Source organism: Budorcas taxicolor, chromosome 5 (assembly GCF_023091745.1).
Source record: "Budorcas taxicolor isolate Tak-1 chromosome 5, Takin1.1, whole genome shotgun sequence".
Taxonomy (NCBI): Eukaryota; Metazoa; Chordata; class Mammalia; order Artiodactyla; family Bovidae; genus Budorcas; species Budorcas taxicolor.
Genome location: NC_068914.1, coordinates 75,381,734 through 75,404,511, shown reverse-complemented (window position 1 = coordinate 75,404,511; position 22,778 = coordinate 75,381,734). Strand labels below are relative to the sequence as shown.

The window sequence follows — 22,778 nt, the reverse complement described above, 5'->3', positions numbered from 1 at the left end:
AACAACTAGCTGGGAGTGGAGATGAGAGCCTAATTTGTAGTATTCACCAATTTCCATGATGTAAATACATCCATCATTGCTTATTTCAAGCTGCCGAAGCGATGTCTAACTGGCTCACCAAATTTCTAAAAATGTAAATTGTTGGCTCTAGTGGGCTCTCTCACACACCAGTGAGTAGGAGGATTCGTATTACAAAAGAACCATATGGGGTTCAGATTAGGAAGCAGCCCACTGACTTGAAGTGGGAGAAACAGACACTGGAAAAGGCCAAATGCTTTCGGCCAAATTAAACTAATTATGGGCTTCCCTGCTGGCTCCGACGGTAAAGAATCTGCCTGCAGTGAAGGAGACCCGGGTTTGATCCCTGGGCTAGGAAGATTTCCCTGGAAAAAGGAATGACAGCCCAGTCCAGTATTCTTACCTGGAGAATTCCATGGACGGGGGGCCTGGTGTGCTGTAGTCCATGGGGCCTCACACTGTCACTTCACTTTTTCACCTGAGTAACACCAGACTGTTTTACCTCTAAATTTCCCAACTGTGTACAATTTATGCAGTGATACTCCCTCAAATTGAGGTACCACTGGACTAATTAGGTAGCAAAAAACAAGGACTTGGTGTACTTGAATATGGCCGGCTCTGTGTCTTAGGAGGAGGTAAAAAGATACCAGGAAAGTGAAAGAGGAAAGATTATCCTAAGATTCACAGTCTCTGAGTAAACCCACCTACCATCTCAGCTGCTGGCAAGGAGCTACAGTCACAAGGAAAGAAGTTTCTCAGGGGCCTTTCCACTTTGGGCTGCCAGGGGCTTTTTAGGTACATGAGTAAATAAAATTATTAAATAAACATTGCTATAAATAGAAAAGAGTTCCAGACTCCAGGAAATGGCCTACTTACTGGAATAATAATGTAGATGATTAGAGAATGTGAGTAGTTCTTTTTAATTTTCTGCAAGAGTATATTACCCGTCTATCCTGAAGGGACAGGGGAGGAGAATCATGGAAATGGTTTTTAATTACAGGAAAGATCAGAAAAAGCTTAAGAAGGATTGGCTCTGGGATATAAAGTGGGAATACAGGGGAAACACAACCTACTCAGTTGCTTCATTCGGTCACCGTGAGGAAACAACCCCCAAATACAGTATTTTTAGGGATTATAAGGCAGGTTCGAAAAAGCCATGTGATGTCTCAGTGGAAATAAAATGTGAACTTTCAGAAATGAAAGCCAGTCTTCTGGGGTAGTCTCACAGAATGGAGCTTGCATTTCACATAAAGTCCTAATGGAAGAGAAGGCCAAAACCCTGCTCCCGTCATGAGGAAGGAGAAATTCAAAAGAAAATATTTGCAGAGAACAGTAAGTGAAAGTTAAAGGATCTGAGGATTATTTTTCCCATATTATCTAGAAGATAATATCCTGCTCTTCTCTATTTACAAAGGGTAAAGAGAAGAAGGGGAAAAAATGCTTCAAAATACATATATTTTATTGTATTATTATTTCATGCAGTGGGATCCCATGCCCCCTGCATTGGGAGCACAGTCTTAACCACTGGAGGGCCAGGGAAGTTCCAGGATTTTAAAAATGCTTATCATAAAGAAGGTGACTGGACATAACTGAGAGGAGTCTTAGCTGTCCTTTGGAGGTCTTGAAAGTAGGACAGATTCTCTTTTTCATATTATATTAGCCTTGCCTTAAGAAAAATTCAACAAATGACTTATAGGACGTTCTTTCCTTGTGAACTAGTGCCAGTAGCAGGCTAATACGGGGCCAAGAAGTAAAAGAGGCAACTGCCATTTTAGGCGTTTGTTCTGGGTTCCACCTCTTATGGTTCAGAGTAAATTATTTCAAGTCTCAAGACCTTATTTCCCACAGTTCCAAATAAATATCCTTGTTAAAAACTTATTTTTGAAAACTTTTCCAAGGCACTATTCAGTTCAGTTCAGTCGCTCAGTCATGTCTGACTCTTTGTGACCCCATGGACTGCAGCTTGCCAGGCCACTCTGTCCATCACCAACTCCCATCTCATCCTCTGTCGTCCCCTTCTCCTCCTGCCTTCAATCTTTCCCAGCATCAGGGTCTTTTCAAATGAGTCAGTTCTTCACATCAGGTGATCAAAGTATTGGAGTTTCATCTTCAGCACCAGTCCTTCCAATGAATATTCAGGACTGATTTCCTTTAGGATGGACTGGTTGGATCTCCTTGCTGTCCAAGGGACTCTCAAGAGTCTTCTCCCACACCACAGTTCAAAAGCATCAATTCTTCTATGCTCTGGACATGGAACTGGACATAGAACAACAGACTGGTCCCAAATAGGAAAAGCAGTGCATCAAGACTGTATACTGTCACCCTGCTTATTTAACTTATATGCAGAGTACATCATGAGAAACGCTGGGCTGGATGAAGCACAGGCTGGAATCAAGATTTCTGGGAGAAATATCAATAACCTTAGATATGCAGATGACACCATCCTTATGGAAGAAAACCAAGAAAAACTAAAGAGCCTCTTGGCGAAAGTGAAAGTGGAGAGTGAAAAAGTTGGCTTAAAGCTCAACGTTCAGAAAACGAAGATCATGGCATCCCATCACTTCATGGCAAATAGATGGGGAAACAATGGAAACAGTGGCTGACTTTATTTTTCCGGGCTCCAAAATCACTGCAGATGGTGACTGCAGCCATGAAATTAAAAGACACTTGCTCCTTGGAAGAAAAGTTATGACCAACCTAGACAGCGTATTAAAAAGCAGAGACATTACTTTGCCAACAAAGGTCCATCTAGCCAAAGCTATGGTTTTTCCAGTAGTTATGTATGGATGTGAGAGTTGGACTATAAAGAAAGCTGAGCGCTGAAGGCACAATTGGAATAGGAAATATTTTGTTCTAAATTGCTATATGAGCACAAAATATCCCTATACATTACCTGTAACATGTAATTTGTAACTGGACAAAAGTAAGTTCTTCAGTATTACTGGTAGCCTAGCAGTTCAGTTCAGTTCAGTCACTCAGTCGTGTCTGACTCTTTGCGACCCCATGAATTGCAGCACACCAGGCCTCCCTGTCCATCACCAACTCCCAGAGTTCACTCAAGACTCACGTCCATCGAGTCAGTGATGCCATCCAGCCATCTTATCCTCGGTCATCCCCTTCTCCTGCCCCCAATCCCTCCCAGCATCAGAGTCTTTTCCAATGAGTCAACTCTTCTCATGAGGTGGCCAAAGTACTGCAGTTTCAGCTTTAGCATCATTCCTTCCAAAGAAATCCCAGGGCTGATCTCCTTCAGAATGGACTGGTTGGATATCCTTGCAGCCCAAGGGACTCTCAAGCATCTTCTCCAACACCACAGTTCAAGTGCATCAATTCTTCGGCCCTCAGCTTTCTTCACAGTCCAACTCTCACATCCATACATGACCACTGGAAAAACCATAGCCTTGACTAGATGGACCTTTGTTGGCAAAATAATGTCTCTGCTTTTCAGCATGCTATCTAGGTTGGTCATATCTTTTCTTCCAAGGAGTAAGCATCGTTTAATTTCATGGCTGCAGTCACCATCTGCAGTGATTTTGGAGCCCAAAAAAATAAAGTCTGACACTGTTTCCACTGTTTCCCCATCTATTTGCCATGAAGTGATGGGACCAGATGCAATGATTTTCGTTTTCTGAATGTTGAGCTTTAAGCCAACTTTTTCACTCTCCACTTTCACTTTCACCAAGAGGCTCTTTAGTTCCTCTTCAGTTTCTGCCATAAGGGTGGTGTCATCTGCATATCTGAGATGATTGATATTTCTCCCAGCAGTCTTGATTCCACCTTGTGCTTCATCCAGCCCAGCGTTTCTCATGATGTACTCTGCATAGAAGTTAAATAAGCAGGGTGACAATATACAGCCTTGACGTACTCCTTTTCCTATTTGGAACCAGTCTGTTGTTCCATGTCCAGTTCTAACTGTTGCTTCCTGACCTGCATATAGGTTTCTCAAGAGGCAGGTCAGGTAGTCTGGTATTCCCATCTCTCAGAATTTTCCACAGTTTATTGTGATCCACAGAGTCAAAGGCTTTGGCATAGTCAATAAAGCAGAAAGAGATGTTTTTCTGGAACTCTCTTGCTTTTTCCATGATCCAGCGGATATTGGCAAATTGATCTCTGGTTCCTCTGCCTTTTCTAAAACCAGCTTGAACATCTGGAAGTTCATGGTTCACATATTGCTGAAGCCTGGCTTGGAGAATTTTGAGCATTACTTTGCTAGCGTGTGAGATGAGTGCAATTGTGTGGTAGTTTGAGCATTCTTTGGCATTGCCTTTCTTTGGGATTGGAATGAAAACTGACTTTTTCCAGTCCTGTGGCCACTGCTGAGTTTTCCAAATTTGCTGGCTTATTGAGTGTAGCACTTTCACAGCATCATCTTTCAGGATTTGAAATATCTCAACCATCCCCATGGAAAAGAAATGCAAAAAAGCAAAATGGCTGTCTGAGGAGGCCTTACAAATATCCGTGAAAAGAAGAGAATTGAAAAGCAAAGGAGAAAAGGAGGAAAGGTTTAAGCATCTGAATGCAGAGTTCCAAAGAATAGCAAGAAGAGACAAGAAAGCCTTCCTCAGTGATCAATGCAAAGAAATAGAGGCAAACAACAGAATGGGAAAGACTAGAGATCTCTTCAAGAAAATTAGAGATACCAAGGGAACATTTCATGCAAAGATGGGCTTGATAAAGGACAGAAACAGTATGGACCTAACAGAAGCAGAAGATATTAAGAAGAGGTGGCAAGAATACACAGAAAAACTGTACAAAAAAGATCTTCATGACTAAGATAATCACGATGGTGTGATCACTCACCGAGAGCCAGACATCCTGGAATGTGATGTCAAGTGGGCCTTAGAAAGCATCACTATGAACAAAGCTAGTGGAGGTGATGGAATTCCAATTGAGCTTAGCAGAGACAACACTAAAAAACCCAAGATTTGGTTTTATCTGAATTCACTTCTCTTTACTATATGTGGATCCTATATATGGTGACATAAAGCCCAGGCTTCCCTGAGCTGGAGTAGGTGTTAGCACTTCTTTCCCTTAAGCATTGTAAGACTCAAACAAACGTCCAATATATAAGAATGTATCTAATGTACTGGTGATTCCAAGAAGACCCTGACTGAAGCATGTTTTCAACTTTGCTCATTTTTGTACAACTCACATGTACAGCAGAAGTCTCAAGTCAGAGTATTTCAGAATATTAGGGCTGGAAGAGGCCTTAGAGATGATCCTGTCCATGGCCCTCATACTGCACGCACAAAACCTGGGCTCCAAGGAGGAGGAGTCCCTGTCCAAAGTTATAGTGCCAAAAATGGCAGAGCACTGGCTCTCTGTTAATAACTCAATATGTTTGTGATCAATTCTGGAAACTGTCAGCTAGAAAGTAAGCCTTTCCTCACTCAGTAATTTTTAGACCCATAAAGGCCTGTTTACATAAAGGTTAAAATTTTAACTGTCCACTCAGGAAAAAGATTCCCCATCCCTCCAAAAATAAAATCCAGCAGGGGGCAGAAAACTTAAATGTGGATCCTAACTTAAATATGGATGCTTAAACTAATTTTCAAATGCAAGAAGATGCAGCGTCATCTCTGGATTTGTCTGCCACCACCACCACCTTAGTACCACTTGGTGCTTTACTGGGTGTATGTACTCTGTATTATGTATCTCAGTTAGTCCCTACAACAGTGTATCGACCTATTAGTTATACATTATCCCCATTTTATAAGGGAGGTAATTCAGAGATATTAAGAAATTTGCTGAAGCAAAATTTGCTAGAAAGCAAAAAATGCCAGGATCCAAAACAAGGTAAGCAGGACTATAAAGATAGTGCGATTCCTCAGGGGCAATCTGCTTGAATGTGAGGAGGTAGGGAGTTAGAGGAAGAAAAATAAAAGTAATTTGTTAATGAATCATATGAAAACAGAATCTAAAAATAGAATGCCTATTAAATTTTTTAAAACCTTTTTATTTTGTATTGGGGTATAGCCAGTTAACAAACAATGTTCTGATAGTTTCAGGTGAACAGGGAAGGGATTCAGCCATACATATACGTGTATCCATTCTCCCCCAAACTAAATGTCTATTATTTTTCAATCACCACACTAGACTATTCCCATCCAGGTTACTAGTGACTTCTGTGTGGCTAAATCCTTGGTCATTTTTGAGTTCTCGTCTTGTTTGGCCTACTGGTAGCATATGACGCTGCTGATCATTCCTTCCTTAGTTTCCAGGACTGCACACTCCCAGGTTTCCTCCTAAGTCATTGACTGTTCCTTCTCAGTGTCCTTCATGGGATCTGCCTCCCCTCCCAGAGCTCAATCCTTGGTCCTCTTCTCTCCTGTTTCTATACTCATTTCCTTAGTGATCTCGCCCCATGTCATGCCTTTAGGACGGCACTTAGATATATATCCCTACCCAGATCTCTCTCCCCTGAGATCCAGACTCTCACATCTAGCTATGTCCTGAGCATCTCCACCTCGACATGGACATCTCAACGTCTGGATTTAACATCCCCCAAGACAAACCCCTGATAACATCCCCTTCCAAGCCTGCCCCATTCCCAACATTTTTCATCTGTTGATGGCAAAATCATCTCTTACTCATTCAGGCTAAAAATCCTGGGAAAATGCTTGGCTTTTTTCCCCCCTCATATGTGAGCCTTCAGGAAATCATTTTGGCCCTATCTTCAGAAGGTAACCAACTGTAACCACTTTCTGCCACTTCCTCTACTACCAGTCTGGTCTGAGTTTCCATTATCTCTCAAAGGGTACTGCAGTAAGTTACCATCCTTCTTCTCCCTGTGCCCTCCTATAATCTGTTCTCCACACACCAGAGGGATCTTGAAAAAAAGGTAGTCAGGGCATGTCACCCCTGTTTGGGACCCTACATTGGCTCCCTGTGTCGGGGTTAAAACCACGGGACCTTTTTTTTCTCGGTTTGTTGCTTTACGTACTGAATAGCAAAATCAATCAGCCATGCATATACATATATCCCTCCCTTTTGGACTTCCTTCTCATTAGGGTCACCACAGTGCATTAAATAGAGTTTCCTGTGTGTTGAGGTCCTTTAATGGACCAGAACCTGGTGGTCTGGAGTCGATGATAAGAAAGTAAAGGAGAGAAAGAGGCTGATATTCCTTGGTTTACACAGAAAGCCAATAAAGCCCCTGCATGGGGCTTGCTCTGTTTATGAAGGCCTCAGGTGCCCTCTTGATGGGGTGAAGCTCTCGAGAGGGTCTTTGAAGCCCAGGCAGGAAAGTGAACTCAGAGAGCCTCTTTGCTCCAGGGGATCAGCCTGAAAAAGAGAGAGAGAGAGAGAGAGAGAGAGAAAGACAGACACGGGGACCAGAGCTCTGATGGAGCAAAGGTGTTTTATTCAACAGTGTGTAGGTATTTATACTGTCTTACAAGATAGCTATTTTCAGCAGAAATAAAATCAAAACTTAAAAGTTATCAAGAAAACATGAGCTCATCCATATGAAAGAGAGAGTTGTAAATAACCACTTTTACCATATGGTTCATAAAAAGGAAGAGGGTACTTATCACTGTATAGAAAAACTAACGAAGGAAATGCCTGGATTCCTCAGTCCCAGGAGAGTCTTGCCTCTCCTCTTAATTCGGGAATATTCAGGAATTAATAAGGAACAAAGAATTCCTGACGGATCCAAAACAGCACACAGGAAGCCCCCTGTTAAATGCTTCCTGACACCTGTGCTATACAGTATGTCCTCATTGGTTCCCTATTTTATTCATAGTATCAATAGTGTATATGCGTCAATCCCAATCTCCTAGTTCCTCTCACCTCGCCCCCTTTTCCCTTTCAGTTCAGTTCAGTTGCTCAGTCGTGTCCGACTCTTTGTGACCCCATGAATCGCAGCACGCCAACCCTCCCTGTCCATCACCAACTCCCGGAGTTCACTCAGACTCACGTCCATCGAGTCCGTGATGCCATCCAGCCATCTCATCCTCAGTCGTCCCCTTCTCCTCCTGCCCCCAATCTCTCCCAGCATCAGAGTCTTTTCCAATGAGTGAACTCTTCTCATGAGGTGGCCAAAGTACTGGAGTTTCAGCTTTAGCATCATTCCTTCCAAAGAAATCCCAGGGCTGATCTCCTTCAGAATGGACTAGTTGGATCTCCTTGCAGTCCAAGGGACTCTCAAGAGTCTTCTCCAACACCACAGTTCAAATGCATCAATTCTTCGGCCTTCAGCTTTCTTCACAGTCCAACTCTCACATCCATACATGACCACTGGAAAAACCATAGCCTTGACTAGACGGACCTTTGTTGGCAAAGTAATATCTCCGCTTTTTAATATGCTTATCTAGGTTGATCATAGCTTTCCTTTCAAGGAGTAAGCGTCGTTTAATTTTATGGCTGCAATCACCATCTGCAGTGATTTTGGAGCCCCCCAAAAATAAAATCTGACACTGTTTCCACTGTTTCTTCATCTATTTGCCATGAAGTGATGGGACCAGATGCAATGATCTTCGTTTTCTGAATGTTGAGCCTTAAGCCAACTTTTTCACTCTCCTCTTTCACTTTCATCAAGAGGCTTTTGAGTTCCTCTTCGGTTTCTACCATAAGGGTGGTGTCATCTGCATATCTGAGGTGATTGATATTTCTCCCGGCAATCTTGATTCCACCTTGTGCTTCTTCTAGTCCAGCGTTTCTCATGATGTACTCTGCATAGAAGTTGAATAAGCAGGGTGACAATATACATCCTTGACGTATTCCTTTTCCTATTTGGAACCAGTCTGTTGTTCCATGTCCAGTTCTGACTGTTGCTTCCTGACCTGCATACAGATTTCTCAAGAGGCAGGTCAGGTGGTTTGGTATTCCCATCTCTCTCAGAATTTTCCACAGTTTATTGTGATCCACACAGTCATTTTGTTCTCTGTCTCTGTCTCTATTTCTGCTTTGCAAATAAGATCATATATACCATTTTTTCTAGATTCCACATTCTCTTCTGTTCAGTCCCTCGGTTGTGTCCGACTCTTTGCAACCCCATGGACTGCAGCACACCCAAGCTTCCCTGTCCATCACCAACTCCCAGGGCTTACTCAAACTCATGTCCATTGAGTGAATGATACAATCCAACCATCTCATCCTCTGTTGCATCCTGCCTTCAATGTTTCCCAGCATCAGGGTCTTTTCCAATGAGTCAGTTCTTCACATAAGGTGGCCAAAGTATCAGAACTTCAGCTTCAGCATCAGTCCTTCCAATGAATATTCAGGACTGATTTCCTTCAGGATTGACTGATTTGATTTGATCTCCTTGCAGTCCAAGAGTCTCTCAAGAGTCTTCTCCCAACACCACAATTCAGAAGCATCAATTCTTTGGCGCTCAGCTTTCTCTATGGTCCAACTCTCACATCCACACACGACTCCTGGAAAAAACCATAGCTTCAGCTAGATGGACCTTTGTTGGCAAAGTAATGTCTCTGCTTTTTAATATGCTATCTAGGTTGGTCATAGCTTTTCTTCCAAGGAGGAAGCATCTTTTAATTTCATCGCTGCAGTCACCATCTGCAGTGATTTTGGAGCCCAAGAAAATTAAGTCTGTCACTGTCTCCATTGTTTCCCCATCTGTTTGCCATGAAGTGGTAGGACTGGATGCCATGATCCTTGTTTTTTTTGTTTGTTTGTTTTTTAAATATTGAGTTTTAAGCCAGCTTTTTCACTTTCCTCATATATGTGTTACTATACAATCCCTGGTGGCTCAGATGGCAAAGGGTCTCCCTACAATGTGGGAGACCTGAGTTCAATCCCTGGGTTGGGAAGATCCCCTGGGAAAGGAAATGGCAACCCCCTCCAGTACTCTTGCCTGGAAATCCCGTGGAGGGAGTATCCTGCTAGGCTGCAGTCCAGGGGGTTGCAAAGAGTCAGACATGACTGAATGACTTCACTTTCACTTTCACTTTATACAATGCTTATATTTCTCTTTCACTTACTTCACTTTCTATGGCACTCTCTCTAGAACCCCAGGACTTTGCTCTTATGTGAAGCCCAGGACTTTGCTCTTACATGAAGCCACAAGAGCTGGCTTCCATTGCCTCTCTAACCTTCACCTCCTACTGTTCATCTCTTCCAGTCAAGATGGCCTCCTGCTCTCCTTTCAGGAACACTGAACTCTCACCCTTGCCTGGGGGGCCTTGGCTCCAGCTTCTCAGTATTCTGGCACTGCTCTTTTCCCAGGGTCCTGACTAGCCCCTCAGGACGGTCAACTCTGTTCACATCTCACTTAACATTAAACCTTGACCATCTGCTTACATTTCAGCCTCCTCCCACCCTCTCCCCTCCCAGCACCCTCGTTCCACTTCACTTTGCTCTGTTCTTCTATAGTTTACTTATGTTCACTGTTTATCTTTCTTCCCTATCCTGCTCTAGAACATCCACTCCATGACACAGAGACCTGTTTTGTTCACATACTTATTTCCAAGCACCTAGAAACTCTGCTAAATATATATTTGTGGAATGAATTTAAAAATGGGAAAGCACTACTAATTAAGGCTAAAATATCTAACAAGACTAAAGTGCTAGTTATTCCAGATTTCAGAATACCTTGCCACACAATAGGTGCTCAAGAAGCATTTGATAAATGAAGGAATTATGTACTGTAATTTGAAAAGGAATCTCTGCACACATTTCCACAGCATCCATTTTGTGTGTATGAGTTGGAGTGTATCTTGAGTTCTACCTATTCAGTATCTGAAACTCATTTTGCCGTTTTCTACTTCAGGAAAAAGTCCTTTAACATATTCTTCTACTATTCAGTAGAATATTTCTTTTTTCAATTGAAGTACAGTTGATTTACAATGTTGTGTTAGTTTCAGGTGTAAAGTGATTCAGTTTTATATATATATATATATATATATATATATTTCCCTGTACTGTACAGTAGGTCCTTGTTGATTATCCATTTTGTACATAGTTAAAGTGTTAGTCTCTCAGTCCTGTCCGCCTCTTTGCCACCCCATGGACTGTAGCCCAGCAGGCTCCTCTGTCCATGGAACTCTCCAGGCAAGAATCCTAGAGTGGGTAGCCATTCCCTTTTCCAGGGGATCTTCCCAACCCAGGGATCAAATCCAGGTCTCCTGTATTGCAGGCAGATTCTTTACCGTAATGTGTATATAATAATCCCAAACTTCCAATTTGTCCTTCCTCTCCTCTCCCCTTATGTAACCATAAGTTTGTTTTCTATGTCTGTGTCTGAGTATTTCCATAAATTCTATCACTCAGAGGTGGCTGAGGAATTTAAGAATTAGGAACATGATGAAAGCGTTGCAGGAAGGGGAACCCCTTCCAGCAGTCTAACACTGAGAAATGAATCATCCAAGGAGACACACGTACTTATTATTGAAAGGTAGAGTCTGGCTGCTCACTGCCCAAAAGTCAGTAAACAGGCCTGGTCGGTGGAAAGGAAAGTTTGCTTTATTTCAGATGCCGGCAACTGGGGGTTGGGGGGAGGGGGTGCGGGGCGGACATCTGTCCAAAGGCTGATTCTGCCCCCTGACAAACAGGGGGAGAAGCTTTTATACACAGAGTAGGGAGGGGGGTTGGCTACATACAGAAACAGCATAGTCAGCTCTGACAGTCATCTTCAGATTGGTCATTGGTAGTCTGACTAGCATCATCTTGATTGTTTTAGGTACAGTTAATCTTCAGTTCCAGAGTCTGTTTGTTCCCATTTGTTTGAGAACAGTTCTTGGCATTGTGGCAGTTCATGTCCTGGTACAGTCCGGTCATCATGCAGTTAACTTTTCCACCTGGGGTTTCAGTATCTGTAAGACAGCTCACAGAATATGGCTCAGAATATTACCTGTAATCCTTGAGAAGGAACTAAAGGTCCTTGACTATGCTTAGTGACTACATTATTATTCTTTGATCTCCTTTGACTGTTTTCCTATGTTTCTGCATTTCTCACTTCTCTGATGAAACGTATTCTTTGCTAAAGTTTTCCACAGACAACAGGCAGGCAGAGGACATGGCTGGGGGGAAGAACCATAGGGTCATGCTGTTTCATGCTGATAGAGCAAGAGATTTTACTGAGAAGGAGTGCCTGGGCAGAGAGCAGGAGGGTAAGGGAGCCCAGGTCTGCTCTGACACATGGCTCACAGCCCGGATTTTATAGTAATGGGATTAGTCTTTGACTCAGGGTCCTTCCTGGTGGTGGGTGCGCATTTCACACAGTCAGGATGGATTCCAGCAAGGAGGAGCTTGGGAGGTTGGTAGGACAGGAGGCATCTCCTTTTGAACTTTCCTGAATTGTTGCTGGTGGCTTGTTAGTTTCCTGTTCCTTACCAGGACCTCCTGTGGTAAAGTAATTCACGTGAATGGTTACTATGGTTTCTGGCCAGGATCGGTGGTTCCCTTAACACCTCCCCACTCAGACAGTGCATACTCAAGATGCTTCTTGGTAATCAGGGCAGAGGTCTCTTTTCTTCTGCAATTACTCCCTGCTGAGATTCTTTGCCAACTGACCTGGGGCTTTCCAGGTGACTCAGTTGGTAAAGAATCAGCCTGCAATGTGGGAGACCCAGGTTCTATCTCTGGGTGGGAAAAATCCCCTGGAGAAGTAAATGGCAACCCACTCCAGTAATTTTGCCTGGAAAATCCCATGGATGAAGGAGCCTAGGGGCTACAGTCCATTGGGTCGCAAATGGACTTTATTTCTACTTTATTTGTAGAAAACAGAAAAAAGTCTCCCAGGCCTTCCTTGAGTGACAAAGAGCAAGCCCAAGCAGTTACTGATTAGGACACAGGACTCCAGGTTCTCCCTGAAGCCATAAAGATAACAACCTGATGCATTGTCTTTGAGTGGTTCTACAAAAACTAAGACCCCACCACCCAGGAGGATGTAACTACAAGTCCACCACAAGCATACAGACTCCAGACCAGTTGGAACCAAAAGGTTGAGATTCTGGAAACACCACCCTGTTACCTCACCACCAAACAATGAGAAGGTCCAGGAGCTGGTCAAGCAATCTATGACCCATTTGGAAAACAGTCTTAGCTGAAAGTGATTGGAGGGTTCAGGTCTTTTGTACACCCAACATCTATTCTTGCTTTTAGCCTTTGCAATAAATCTTTCTCTGCTGCACACTCCCAAGTCCTGGATTGTTTGCTTCAGTGTGCCAGGGACACAGGAACTTGGGTTCCATAACAAAGAGTGGTATACTTAGGGTGAGGCAGTGCAAGGCAGTGAGGGCCTAACTCGCTCCAGCTGTGTGACGTGCAACTAGCTGAATTACTCTCTGTGGCTCAGAGGGTAAAGCGTCTGCCTACAGTGCAGGAGACCCGGGTACGATCCCTGGGTCAGGAAGATCCCATGGAGAAGGAAATGGCAACCCACTCCAGTACTCTTGCCTGGAGAATCCCATGGACAGAGGAGCGTAGTAGGCTACAGTCCATGGGGTCGCAAAGAGTTGGACATTACTGAGCGACTTCACTTCTTCACTTCTTCTAGTTTCTTTATCTGTAAAAACGGGGGTAAGGCACAGCATTTGTCTAATGGATGACATGTGATTAACATTGTCTGAAAAACAAACAACTCTGCATAGTAAGCAACTGAAAAGTGAAAGCTATTATATGCACGTGTGCTCAGTCATGTCAGACTCTTTGAGACCCCAAGGACTGAAGCCCACCAGGCTCCTCTGTCCATAGGATTCTCCAGGCAAGAATACTAGAGTGGGTTGCCATTTCCTACTCCAGCGGATCATCCCCACCCAGGGATCAAACCTGCTTATCTTGCCTCTCCTGCATTGGCAGGCAGATTCTTTACCACTAGCGCCACCTGGGAACCTGGGGTTAGTATAGTTAATTCCAGGCAGGGGGAGAAACGGCTTTTGCACGAGATGGAAGGAGTTTGCTGTTAGAAACCAAAAGGTTCATTTAAAAAGAGGCAGGAAAACAAGGAAAGAAAAGCAACAAAAAAGGTGAGATTCAAGATTTCAACTTGGTTTGTGGTGATTAGGACCTGGAATGGGGAACCTTAGGGCTTCCCTCTTGGAAGTCCCTAAACTGCGAGAGCTGTGGGCGCTGGGGTTACCCGCGGTGGAAGCAGCCGGATCGTGTGGGAGGTCCTGATTGGGGGCTGTGCGGCTGGAACTTGCTGAAGGCCACCTAGGCCGCCCTCCAGTCCAGGGTCGGGGGTCTGGAGCCCGGCGACCGGGCGGGCAGCGAGAGGAGCCGCGCCCCCAGGGCTCCGCCGCGGCGCCTCCCTTTACCTGGCGCCCCTCCTCGCTTACGCGTCGCCCACTGCCGTCCCCACCCTTCGCCTCGCTTCTCTTTCCCGTCGCCGAGTGCATCCTCTCCCTCACCCCACCGGCCCATTCTTCGGCCCCTGGATGCCTCCTGCCTTTTCTGGTTCTGGCTGGTTCCGTAGAGTTTGGTTTGAACTTTTGAACCCACCAATGAGCGCCGCGCGCCCCTCCTCTCTCCGCCGGGAGGGTAAAACCCGGTGCAGGGCTGGGAGGCGGGGCCGCGGAGGCCGGGGCGGGGTCGGGTCCCGCCCTCCTGACACGTGGCCCGGGTAGGGGTTTATAGGATCCCTCCCGGCCCCGGGCCTCTCCCTACTTCTCCCCCGGACTCCTTAGTAGTCTGTCAGTGGGAGATCTTCGCGGCCGGCCCCCTCCCCTGTTCCAGCCGCGCAGAGCCGTCCAAGTCTCCGTCATGGTGAGTGGGGGTCCCGGGGCGGTGGTGTGGGGGCAGAGTGCGGAGTCCGAAGGGGCGTTGGGACCCCAGTGCGAGTGCAGCCACGTCCACGCCTCCGGGCAAACTGGTTTCAGGTGGCCAGGTTGGGAGAGTCGAGTTCACCTGGCTGACTCCTCGTCGGGCTCGAAGACGCGGCCTTGAGTGGAAGTGGAACAGCCACTTGATCCTAGAGCGGGGCCAGTCATTGATTCCTTCGGGGCCGCTACTGCCCCAGGAAGGTGGGAGAACCTTCGCACTGGCTCCCAAGGACTTGTGAAAGCTCCAGATCGCTCCCATTTCCTGAAGTGATCTCACCCTCCCACAGCCTTCCGCAAAGGACCCCTGGAGCATCTCGTGTGCTGCAGCATAGTAGGTGCAGACGTTTCCTGGCGACCCCTCTCCTGTGCCCTGTGATTTGGTGCTGAGTCCACCTGTGGCCAGACTCTGGGAAGAGTTTCCAATTGCACCATCGTCCCCTGTGGCCGGGATGGGGGTGGGTGGGCGGGGGCAGCTCTTGCATTTGCGCCAGTCCACCTGAAGGATGAGGGCAGGCTCCTCCTTTGAAGGAAATGACTGTCCCGTGTTTATCCCTGCATTTCTAGGGTTTCTAGTGTTAATTTAGTGGGGTGTTTAGTAGCTGAAACTTTCTTCTTACAGGTTTTAAAAAGTCCACAAAAGAAATATTTACTTATAAAGTCACAGAGTAATCTAGTAATGACATAGTATTCTTGCTTTTAAAGAAACATGAAATTACACACAACTTGAGTATTTTCTATTTAGTTGCCACAGGTTTTGGAAACAAGTATCTTAGGAAACATCCGTTGGAGGTCTACCTAAAGCAGGCCATGAGTATCAAATATATCAAAATATCTTTTTTAAAAAGGAATATAGTGAATACATAGTTACCCTTTTTAGGGACTACCAGAGTTATCAAAGGATGTCTGACTGTAACACTTGCTTGAGTGCTTTTTACTAAGCCAGACCAAAGGACACTGGTAAATGTGTTATTGAGAAAATGGTGGGAGTGTTTAAAGGGCAGGAAATCAGCAGTAGCAGCAAACCTATTAAGACATACACTGGTTAGACTCGTATTTCACAAGGGACAGGTGCTGATTATCCTGTTAAGGCTAGACTAAGTGAAGTGACACCATCACCGGTATCTCACTTCATCTCCCAAGTGGCCAGGGGAGAGTGGAGGACAAGCAGTGGCCACAGTGTAAGCCATACTGTTGCACAATATGAAAAGGTTTTAATTCAAAAACTTCATTAGAAATGCTTCATTAGGATGGCAGGGTCTTCTCAGATACTTTTATCTCTTTGGACCTGGGACTGTCATGGGCAAATATCTGGTTCTTTCCTGGTTTCTACGGCTGTGAAATGTCCAGAGTCCAGTTAAAGGTAAACACGATGCAGTGGTTAAAAGTCATGGGTTCATTAGAACAAACTCCCCTTTCTCCCACAGCCTTAGAGCTGGGCAAGTAGATGCAGGTAATAGTGAGCTTGCTGATGAGGTCACCAGAGCATAATTGCTTTATGGGAAGTATGGTGAGAAAGAGGGAACCATAAGTCAAAGGTTATGAGTAACTGGAGGTTTTATCTTGTGGTTATGAGACTAGGCCCTTTGACATCATAGGTGATGTTGAATTTTCTTTAGATTCCTATTGTTCAGTTGCTAAGTCATGTCCGACTCTTTGCGACCCTACAGACTGCAGAATGCCAGGCTTTCTGGTCCTTCACTGTCTCCTGGAGTTTGTTCAAACTCATGTCCATTGAGTTGGTGATGCTATCTGAACATCTCACCCTCTGCCACCCCCTTCTTTTGCCTTCAATCCTTCCCAGCATCAGGGTCTTTTCAACTGAGTCAGCTCTTTGTCGCAAGTGGCCTAAGTATTGGACCTTCACCATCAGTCCTTCCAATGAATTACTACTACTAAGTCGCTTCAGTCGTGTCCCACTCTGTGAGACCCCAGAGATGGCAGCTCACCAACCTCACTCCGCTGTCCCTGGGATTCTCCAGGCAAGAACACTGGAGTGGGTTGCCATTTCCTTCTCCAATGCAGGAAAGTGAAAAGTCAAAGTGAAGTTGCTTAGTCGTCTCGAATCTTAGCAACCCCATGGACTGTAGCCCACCAGGCTCCTCCGTCCATGGGATTTTCCAGGCAAAAGTACTGGAGTGAGGTGCCATTGCCTTCTTCCAAAGAATAGTCAGGGTTAATTTCCTTTAGGATGGACTGGTTGGATCTCCTGGCAGTCCAAGGGACTCTCAAGAGTCTTCTCCAGCACCACAGTTCAGAAGCATCGATTCTTCCATGCTCAGCCTTCTTTACACTCCAACTCTCACATCCATACATGACCACTGGAAAAATACAGCTTTGACTATGTGGACCTTTGTTGGCAAAATGATGTCTGCTTTTTAATATGCTGTCTAGGTTTGTCATAGCTTTCCTTCTAAGAAGCAAGCGTCTGAGGTGATTTTGGAACCCAAGAAAATAAAAGCAGTCACTGTTTCCGCATTTTCCCATCTATTTGCCATGAACTGATGGGACCGGATGCCAGCTTTTTCACTCCTCTTTACCCTCATCCAGAGGTTCTTTTCTTTCGTTCCCACTCACTTTCTGCCTTTAGAGTGGTGTCATCTGAGGTTACTGATAGTTCTCCTGGGAGGCTTGATTCCAGCTTGTGATTCATCCAGCCTAACATTTTACATGATGTACTCTGCTTAGAAGTTAAATAAGCAGGGAGATAATATACAGCCTTGACATACTCCTGTCCCAGTTTTGAACCAGTCCATTGTTTCATGTCTGTTTCTAACTGTTGCTTCTTGACCTGCATACAGGTTTCTCAAGAGACAGGTAAGGTGGTCTGGTATTCCAATCTCCTTAAGAATTTCCCATAGTTTGTTGTGATCCACACAGTCAAAGGCTTTAAATTCCTATTAGCAGCTTTCAGAACCCTGAACCTCTTATTTGGAGAACATGTAATAGGAGATATTTGATGTGGATACTTGAAAGACTCTGTCTCAAGCAGCTAATTTGATTTATGATGGAAATACAATAGAAATCCTCTTTGTTTTCCTCTTAAGTCTGTGGGTTTAGATTCTGTGTTCACTGCCTTATTTTACCAAGCAGGAATGAGTTTGGTAACTTATAAATGACCTTGTTCAGCAAGTAAAGGAAAACAAACGCTTGCCTAAATCATCAAATTTATGAAATTATAGACTCTTCTTCCACAATGCCAGAGCGAGATGTACATTTTGCTAGAAAAGAGCTGATTTCTTCAGCTATTAGTGAAGTCTTGGTGACACTTCTCGCCTTTGTTACCCTGTCTCCACCTGCCCACCCTCCCCCACTCTCCCCTCAAGGTGTGTGGACAGTGAAGGAAAATGTTTTTCCCTAAGATTAAATACTTCCACAAGAATAAAAGGATGCCTGTGACCAGTTTTAAAGTCCAGGTAACTGCTACTTATCTGCTGTTTTCTCCATGAGTCATACAGCTGTAGTTTGCTGGTTTAAGCTGGTTTTAAAGGGAGAGGCAGAAGCTGTTTAAAGAATAGAATTAAAGAGGGATGGGAATGAGCTGTAGTTACACAGTCACACAGGGAATGAATCAGAGCTGGAAGGAGGAATTTGGCATGCCTCTAAGGAGTCAGCAGGCATATTTCCCAGAAGTTGGGGAAAATCTATTGCTAGAGTAGCTTGTGTCATTCTGAAGGTAGAAACCTGACCGTGAATATCTAATGTGGCTGTAAAGCCAAAGTCTGGTCTCTGGCCTTGTCTAGTAGTTCATTAACGTATCTGTGGTTTTCCAAAGCCTTTCCTCTGAATTGGCCTGTTGTTTGTGAAATAGTGCCTGGGCAGGCATGGCCTCCAGAAAGGTGCTGATTTGTCTTGAAGGTTAATAGTCATTTCCGTGTGAATCATTCCTGAATGTCCCATCCGACGTGTCACATTCTGACACTTCCTTTCTTCCTTCCCACAGCGTGAGTGCATCTCCATCCACGTTGGCCAGGCTGGTGTCCAGATCGGCAATGCCTGCTGGGAGCTCTACTGCCTGGAACACGGCATCCAGCCCGATGGCCAGATGCCAAGTGATAAGACGATTGGGGGAGGAGACGACTCCTTCAACACCTTCTTCAGTGAGACAGGTGCTGGCAAGCATGTGCCCAGGGCAGTGTTTGTAGACCTGGAACCCACAGTCATTGGTGAGTTGACCTCAGTAACCCCAGTGAGATCCCAGGGATCTGGGACAGGAGGTGTGTCCTGGGAATTCCACTGATGCCCTGGGATGGAGCACACTTGTGTGGGTTGTTAATGATAGGTGGCTGCTTCATTTTCCTTTTCCAGATGAGGTTCGCACTGGCACCTACCGCCAGCTCTTCCACCCTGAGCAACTCATCTCAGGCAAAGAAGATGCCGCCAATAACTATGCCCGAGGTCACTACACCATTGGCAAGGAGATCATTGACCTCGTCTTGGACCGAGTTCGGAAACTGGTAACCAAAGAACTTTTTTTAAACTAGGATGAGCGTTTTCTCTTAGAGTTTCGAGAGACCAGACTATGGGAATCATTCTTTGTGCACTAGAATGAGCTTTACTCTGCCCACTATAACTGGACTTCTAAGCCAAACGGTCCTGTGCTATGGGACAACTTTTTGAGGCTGAAGTAGGTGCTGCTTGGCCTCCTCCTATGTCTTCTAAGGCAGATTTGGGCAATTGCTCACTCAGGGAGGGCAGTTTACCTGAAGTCAAGTGAGTACCAGGAAGCCTTAACAGTTTTACTGACACTTAAGCCCATTAAACATCCTTGTTCATCTTAATCAGGCAGCTTCCTGCCACCAAGCTGAGGCATCCCTTTTTAGGTCATCTTAGTCACAGTGGTAGGTGGCTGGCTCTGGATGTAACTAATTGATCAAACTCATTAAAAACTGGACAGCTGCCGTATGTTGCTCCAGAAAGTTACAGCAAAAGAAGCCAATGGAATACCGACTAGAACCAGCTGCCATTGGGAACTTCAGCAACACTGAAAGTGGAGTCCAGGGAGCTCCCTCGTCACAGAAGCAAGTATAAGTCACTGGAACTTTGAAAGGGTTAAGACAGAACCCCAAAAAGCGGTACCCTTGCTTTTCTACTAGAGCTCAGGGCAGTGTAGACTAGCCTTGAGGCCGATAAGTCTAAGGTAACTGTATTCACATCGGTAAGGTTGATAAGGGTTCTGTTCAGATCATTTTAATTAAGAGTCTGGCAATCAGATGAGTCTGTTCCTTAGGCATCCGGGCAACTTGTAAGTAATTAAAATCAAGAATGACGGCCCGGGTGCAATAGCTTGTTAGCAAAATCATATAACACTAAGCCCAGCAACAACAGGTCTATTTTCAAAAGAATGGCCTTACATCGTTCTTGGCTTCATACTTCTTCAGATGTTTATCGTAGTCTTCACACCAAAATTGGGCTAATGGTTCCTCTGTTTGCAAGTGAAGCTTCAGGTACAGGCACTGACTTGGAAATCGGGACCTGCCTTAGGGACTAATGAACTAGTGAAAGTCACTGAGGGTTCTGGAGTGAAGTTCTTTAACCACCAGAACAATTGCACTTGTCCCTGGTGTTTATTACTGTGTCCACAAGAGCCTTGATGGGTGGAAACTGGTAAAGGAGTCTGCCTCTTGCTTTGATCTCATTCAGAGGGTGGACCCATAGAAGTGACTAAGGGCCCAGTAGAGGATGTCCACAATCTTGGAGCACCTTAAAGTGAAGACTGTCCGGAGAATACTCTGTCGGGTTAAGATCACCGTTTCACAGAGTAGCAGTTTGTTAGGCAGGAGAGCTCAGCTAAGTGGTGGAAAGCCCCCGTGACACAAGGACATGGATTGCTGACAGCAAATCACCTTTCTCGGAATGAACAGACTTGCTGCTAACCTGTGCTGACGGTGCCAGGCACTGTTCCAGTACTCATTTAATTCCTAGCAACCTCAAGCAGATTACTGTTCTCCTCATTTAATTAATGAGAACACTGAGACTTGAGACAGGAATTTGGTCACAGGCACATGGCAAGGAACTGGCAGAGCCAGAGCCAGCCTTATTCTAGCACCAGGGCACTAGCTCTTCACTCTGATGCTGCATTCCGGCTCAGAAGGCAGCTGCCACAATTTCTGTAGACATCCATTGTATGGGGCCGGTGTGGTCTCAGGCCTGCTGGTGGTAGCTCTCCAACTGATAAGAGGTTGCCTTTGCTCTGTGGTCATGGCACGGGCAGCAGAGGTGAGCCTCCCAGTCCCCAAAACTTGGGCCCTGCATCCATTCCAGACTTGGTGATTCCTCTGCCTGCGGAAATGAAAATAATTCATTTTAAATAGCCTTTTCACAGATCCCCTCCCTCCAGGCCCCACGAGATGACTGTGAAAAGTTTCTCTGAATCACATAGCACTTAAAGCTCTTTAAGTGTCTGCTTTCTTAGCAAGTATTGTTCAGAAGTTTTCTGGTTTTTTTTTAAGATCTTGATCAGTGTGATTATGGATTCAAAGACATTACTGCAGCCGTCACCAAAGCTAAAATTAAACTTTTTTCTTTTTTCAGGCTGACCAGTGCACGGGTCTTCAGGGCTTCTTGGTTTTCCACAGCTTTGGTGGGGGAACTGGTTCTGGGTTCACCTCCCTGCTGATGGAACGCCTCTCTGTCGACTATGGCAAGAAGTCCAAGCTGGAGTTCTCCATTTACCCAGCCCCCCAGGTTTCCACAGCTGTCGTTGAGCCCTACAACTCCATCCTCACCACCCACACCACCCTGGAGCACTCTGATTGTGCCTTCATGGTAGATAATGAGGCCATCTATGACATCTGCCGTAGAAACCTCGACATTGAGCGCCCGACCTACACGAATCTTAACCGCCTCATGAGCCAGATAGTGTCCTCCATCACTGCTTCCCTGAGGTTTGATGGCGCCCTGAATGTGGATCTGACAGAGTTCCAGACCAACCTGGTGCCCTATCCCCGCATCCACTTCCCTCTGGCCACATACGCCCCTGTCATCTCTGCTGAGAAAGCCTACCATGAACAGCTTTCTGTAGCAGAGATCACCAATGCTTGCTTTGAGCCAGCCAACCAGATGGTGAAATGTGACCCTCGCCATGGTAAATACATGGCCTGCTGCCTGTTGTACCGTGGCGACGTGGTTCCCAAAGATGTCAATGCTGCCATTGCCACCATCAAGACCAAGCGCAGCATCCAGTTTGTGGACTGGTGCCCCACTGGCTTCAAGGTTGGCATTAATTACCAGCCTCCCACTGTGGTACCTGGCGGAGACCTGGCCAAAGTACAGCGAGCTGTGTGCATGCTGAGCAATACCACAGCTGTTGCTGAGGCCTGGGCTCGCCTGGACCACAAGTTTGACCTGATGTATGCCAAGCGTGCCTTTGTTCACTGGTACGTGGGTGAGGGCATGGAGGAAGGCGAGTTTTCTGAGGCCCGTGAGGACATGGCTGCCCTTGAGAAGGATTATGAGGAGGTTGGAGCCGACAGTGCAGAGGGAGATGATGAGGGTGATGAGTATTAGCATGTCCGCTGCAGTTTCATCTCGGGACTGTATTACTTGTGTTCAGTGGAGCTGCCCACTGTCGCCCTATCTTGACAATAAAGGTGATATTTCCACTTCCGAGGTCACGCTGTATCATAGTAAATGTTTACTATTGAAACCCAGTTTGTGGTGGAGGAGGCTGGCAATTCCATCCGATCATTTGCTCAACATTTCAAGTGGTTTCTGTGTACTGTGCTAAGAGGTTTGTCTATTTCACTAAGACCTGCAACGATGACTGGTGATAAAATCATAAGTGAGGCAACAGGCTCATTGGGCCAGTGCTTTTCATTCTTTAATATGGATGTGTATCTCCTGTAGATTTTAAAAAGGAGACCTGAATCTGTAGGTCTGAAGTGCAGTTTTAACAAACATACTGCATTTTTTTTCTTTTTTTTTTGCCTTTGTTTTTTAAAGCTCTCAGGTTTTCTTTGTTTTTCTTTTTAATTGGAGGATAATTGCTTCACAGTATTGTGTTGGTTTCTGCCATACATCACCATGAGTCAGCCATAGGTG

General features: G+C 45.3%; 1 protein-coding gene across 2 annotated transcripts in view; it reads left to right on the top strand.

Moving 5' to 3' along the window:
- LOC128048810 (tubulin alpha-1C chain) overlaps positions 1–22,343 on the top strand; it is a 52,561-nt gene extending 30,218 nt beyond the window's left edge. The window contains exons 1-4 of one of the 2 annotated variants that reach the window (XM_052641248.1): positions 18,083–18,151; positions 18,679–18,901; positions 19,044–19,192; positions 21,270–22,343. In XM_052641248.1, coding sequence (XP_052497208.1) covers positions 18,083–18,151; positions 18,679–18,901; positions 19,044–19,192; positions 21,270–22,244 — 1,416 coding nt within the window. In that variant the 3' untranslated portion in view covers positions 22,245–22,343. Of the gene's footprint in view, positions 1–18,082; positions 18,152–18,678; positions 18,902–19,043; positions 19,193–21,269 lie in introns of those variants that run through there. The other variant, XM_052641249.1, reaches the window with a different exon arrangement.
- The last annotated feature ends 435 nt before the right edge of the window (positions 22,344–22,778 follow it).